Source organism: Babylonia areolata, chromosome 5 (genome assembly GCF_041734735.1).
Source record: "Babylonia areolata isolate BAREFJ2019XMU chromosome 5, ASM4173473v1, whole genome shotgun sequence".
In the NCBI taxonomy this organism is placed as follows: Eukaryota; Metazoa; Mollusca; class Gastropoda; order Neogastropoda; family Buccinidae; genus Babylonia; species Babylonia areolata.
Window position 1 is genome coordinate 43,478,138 of NC_134880.1, and position 5,038 is coordinate 43,483,175.

The 5,038-nt window shown below is 50.0% G+C and overlaps 1 protein-coding gene across 1 annotated transcript in view; it reads left to right on the top strand.

Annotated features, from left to right (window-relative positions):
• The window catches only part of LOC143282485 (uncharacterized), a 31,659-nt gene extending 28,355 nt beyond the window's left edge, over positions 1-3,304 (top strand). Inside the window, exon 2 of the mRNA XM_076588146.1 lies at positions 1,895-3,304. Within this exon, the coding sequence (XP_076444261.1) occupies positions 1,895-2,819 (925 nt within the window). The 3' untranslated portion in view covers positions 2,820-3,304. The remainder of the gene's footprint in view (positions 1-1,894) is intronic.
• Positions 3,305-5,038: the final 1,734 nt, after the last annotated feature.

Genomic DNA, 5,038 nt, shown 5'->3' on the forward strand with positions numbered 1-5,038 from the left:
TTTAAAAGTCTAATGGTAACGCGTCCGCCCAGGAAGTGACCAAGAGAATGTTAGTGGCACGGGGATCGATTCCCACACTCGGCAAGGGCAAGACCGTGAGCAGTGGACTGGACGTTAGACATTCGGATGAGGCGATGTGCACTTGGCGCCCGTTAAAGAACCCACGGCAAGAACAGCGTTGCCCTTGGCAAACGTACGCAGTAAGATGCACTTTCAAAGAAAAACAAATTTTACATTTGCAGGCAGGAAGGAAAAAAAAAGACAAACACTGAATTTCACACACAGAAAATTCAGTTTGTCGCGACAAAAGACGTGAGAGTAATTACTATGATTATCAATACAATAAACTTACAATATTGAGAAACATACAGGCAGACAGGCGGGCGAACACACACACACACACACACACACACACACACACACACACACACACACACACACACACACTCCACTCCATGTGTGTGCGTGTGTGTGTGTGTGTGTGTGTGTGTGTGTGTGTGTGTGTGTGTGTGTGTGTGTGTGTGTGTGTGTACAGAGTTCAGTTCTGTTACTCAAGGAGGCGTCACAGCGTTCGGACAAATCCATAATCGTTACCTCATCTACTAAGCAGATGCCTGACCAGCAGCGTAACCCAACGCGCTTAATCAGGCCTTGAAGAGGAAAAAAAAAAGAAGAATGTATATGTATAAGTCATCAAATTAATGAATATTTTAAATAAACCAGAATAAATAAATAAATCCAAAGAAATAAATATGGTAAAATTAAGTAAGCAAATAGGTAAAGAAATCACATGAAACGTAGAAATAATGCAATAAATACATAAAGAAGCAAACAAATGTGAATAAGCACACAGACACGCACGCACACATACACACACAAACATACACAACAGATACGCAACAAATATGCAAACAGACATGAAAGCACGAACAAATATACACAGGCCCAGCACTACATATAAAGGCACACGGACCCCGACAAATACACCTCCCCCCGCACCCCCCCACACACATACACATTCTTACGTATCGCAGGTTCCCCGGTACACACACACACACACACACACACACACACACACACACACACACACACACACGGAAACAGTATACAGAGATATATCATCTACAAGAGAATGAATGTTTTTACCACAGCCACTGTACCCATAGGTGTGTTTCCCCCCCTTCTTAATCCTGCCATTTGAAAGGTGCTAAACTGAAAATGGATTCCAGCCCATTTTCATGTCCGGCATGTATTTTACCATTGAATATGCTTGACTACTAAGCCATGTAACTGCTCTTCTTCTTCTTCTTCTTCTTCCTCTTTTCTCTTCAGTATTTTTATCAACATGCTGGATACTTTCCAAAATATGTGTAGAGTCTGCATAGAACTTTCAAAAGATATTCTGTCTCCTTCATTTAGTCAGTTGTGTAAACATTTTGCAAAGTATATCGTGAATATGTACACCAGGAGGTTTTCTCCAGTAAAGAATAACCTTCTTGTTATGAAAAGAGGATACGGATTACCTGCGCACTGTGAATGTTCATTGTGCTATTTTAGTTAGGAGGTGGGGGGGGGGGGGGGGGGGGGGGGGCAAGGGGGGGGGAGGGGACAAACATCACCCATAGCGCTGCCGAAAACCTTTTGACCTTTCGACAACCGCATATAGTTTGTTTTTTGTTTTTTTTGGGGGGGTTTGTTCGTGTGTGTAGCGCAAGGGCAGTAGGGGGGAGGGAGGGGGGAGGGGGTGATCTGAGGAAGAGGTGGGGGGGGGGGGGGGGGGGGGGGGGGGGAGTTGAAGGTTGTGACGTTGATACTGCAGTAATTGTTTAGCCTTTGCAAACCAACTATGGTAAACTCGTGTGTGTGTGTGTGTGTGTGTGTGTGTGTGTTCCAGTGTGGCATCGTTTGAGCTGCGACAGAAGAGCGGCAGGGCGCCAGAGCGCGGCAGACTCCTGCAGAAGATGCACGCCCGCTGCACGAAGGCGCCCTGCCTGCCGGAGGACGGCGTGAAGGTGGCGTCGGCAGGGGTCCTGAGGAACGACGACCGGACCTCGGAGCTGGCCATAGCCTGGACTCCCTCCGCCAGCCTCGACCTGCCCCGGGACCCGCACCGCTACAACTGCAGCTCTGTCGTGCACGAGAACACCACGAGCACCACGCCCTCCGTGCGGTCCGTGCAGGTCAAGAGCCTGCAGTGGGAACTGGACAAGGTCAGGGCCGGCCTGCCCGGGGAGACCTCCCTGCGGCCGGAATGGTACGACGAGAAAAAGAAGGGGTGGAAGCCGGTGGAGGGTCTTGGAGAGGGTGGGGCCCTCTCCTGTGAAAGAGGAGGAGGTGGTGGTGGCTGCTCCAGCTCCGTCACGCTGCTGTACGGCCCCGGCACTCCGGGGGTGCCCGGGGTGATGGTCCTGCAGATGGTGGTTACCCCCAAGCGGACCAGTTTTACCGTGCTCGTCAGCAACGACTCCAGCTACCCCTCAGACCCGGCCCACTGGAGGTTCCAGGTGGACGTCGGCGGCTCTGTCAGGGACTGCGTGGTCACTTCGTCTTCTTCTTCTTCACCTTCAGAGCAACCTGGCGAGTCAGGTGTGAATTGGCGGGCCATTGCCATAACGTTCATTGTGGCTTCGCTGCTGCTGGTCGTCGTCATCATCATCATCATCATCATCTTCATCTACTGTCGCCATCGCAGATGCTGCTGCTGCCACAAAGGAAGTAAAGACACTGAGGAATTGGAACCTTCTTCCCCTACAAGTGCTAACATGCTACCAATCTTCCCGACACCTACCCAGGTAAATGACGTCGATATCGCCCATTAACAGACGGAACGTTGGCAACAACGATGAAGAAACAAAAGTATAATTCTTCCTCTTACTTCCTTCAGTTACCTGACTGCGCTGTTTTAGTTTTTGCCTGCCAGCCAAACGTGGAACTCGGTGTGGCACAGCGAGTTGCCTCCTCATGTGAACGAACATCTCTCTTCACTCTCTCCGCCATTTCATTGCAGATGTGTGGAGCACGTTGAGCCCACCTTCGGGGAGCCGCGCCAGATACGATCTCTTCATTGTGATCGATATGGATCGTTGCGTTACAGTGTGAGGGTCCACGTGACTGAGTAACTGTGTGGTTGATAAAGGGAAACGACACAGATTCAAAACGAAACAGATTCAAAAGCTCAAGGCCACAAGCTTGAACAGCACCATGGTCTCCAAGAAACACTAATCCTGTGAGTCGGTGGGGGCTGTAGGCGATCAGAATGACAGCAACACACGTGTTTTTTGTGTTTTTTTGTTTTCGTTAAAAAAAATTTGGGGTGGGTGGGTGGGGGGGGGGATATTGTTTGTTTGTTTGTTTGTTTGTTTGTTTTTTGGTGTTTTTTTTTTTTCTTGAGGATTCAGTCCCATCCTTTTAGTAAAGTATGACAGACAGCGGGCATCACACAGGTGCAGACTGTAAAACCATGCTTTCATCTTCTTCCTGTGTGCAGGAGCCTCAAAGGGAAATAATCCCAAAGCAGGAAAAACGGTCAGCTGTGTGTTTCTTCAGTTTCTGAAGCAGCCTGTTCTCTGTACTGTTCCAGGACGAAGCGCTTGCCCAGTTTCAGAATCGTAGGGTAGCTGGTGGACCTATCCACCTGCTCTTGTGTATCGCCTTCCTCGGCGACGGAATCCCAACACACTGCAGTGAGAGGGAATCCATTGCAGGATGACAGCGTGGCAACATCATCCACACCACAAAAGGACAGACCCCTACTACCTGCTGACTAGGCGGGAACAGGTGTCATTGACTAAGGACAGGCCACAACCGCCGAAACCACCACTTACACTGAATTCCGCACTGGCCACTCAGCACGGTGCCCCTGAGGGACTGACAGCCAGACAACAGATCACCTGCTGCAGTCCTGCCCCCTCCATGAGGTGCTCAGGAAGAGGTACTGGCCCCATCCAACTCCAGGGACTCGGAAGCTCTACGGTTGTGTGAGGACCATCAGCCTGTAACTGCTTTCATCGCAGAGACTGGGGTGTCCATCTGACGAACGAGAAGAAGATAACCGTACGGTTAGATCAAGTCGACATTTCTTCCTCAGCCACGAGTGATCTTTGTCCTTCGGATGAAGATGACCATGACTTCAAAAATCATATAGAAGATCGGTGGCTGTGGGTCCGGAGGTGACTGATGAGGCCAATCCAGGCCCTGAAGGCTCGCCCACATGTGGGACACAAGCGAGTGGGTGCTGTCATGGCAGGTGATGCTGCTTGGGCCATGTCGCACAGCACGCTTTCGTTGCTCCCGGTGATGCGCCTGGCTTCAGCTGCATGGGCTCCTGTGGTGATTTTTGCTGTGCCAAGCTGGGCGGTCCAGAGCAAGCGTCTCCTACGTGTTGATGTCGACGCTCAGGTCTTTGAAGGACGCTTCGAGGCAGTCTCTGTAGCGTTTCTGCTGCCCACCAACTGAGCGCACTCTGCCACGACAGGAAGGTGGCCAACGAGGAGACGTCGCGGCAGAGTGTGTGGCAGGCCGTTGGGCTGCTGTTCACCAGTGGCCAGGCCTCCAGGCTCCGTTTCGGCATAGCGTTGTGTTCTCGGAACTTGAGAGACGTGTCTTCAAAGCCCTGCCCAGAACTGGCAACTGAACTCGGGTTTTTCAAAGACATTGACCTATTTGACGTGGTTGTGTGTGCCAAGTTTTGAACGGCCAAAGAAGCTGCGTTTGTTTCGAGATGCAAGTAATTTTGACGATACAGTTTTAGAAACCTGAACTTGATTATCCCATCGCCTTCGTATTAATGTCGCAGTGTATTGTATTGTATTGTATTGTATTGTCACAACAGTTTTCTTTCGAATGAAAGTCGGGAAGACAGTCCTGAGAAGAGCGCTTGGATACAATGCAGCGTTATCCATACATTTTCTTCTTTTTTTTCCCCCTGTCTGCAAGTGTCTTTATTTTACTGTAAAAATGGATTTTTCTACCGAATGTTGCCATGGACAACAACAACCCTTTTCTTGCCGTGGGTACTTTTACATGCACAAAGGGCGCT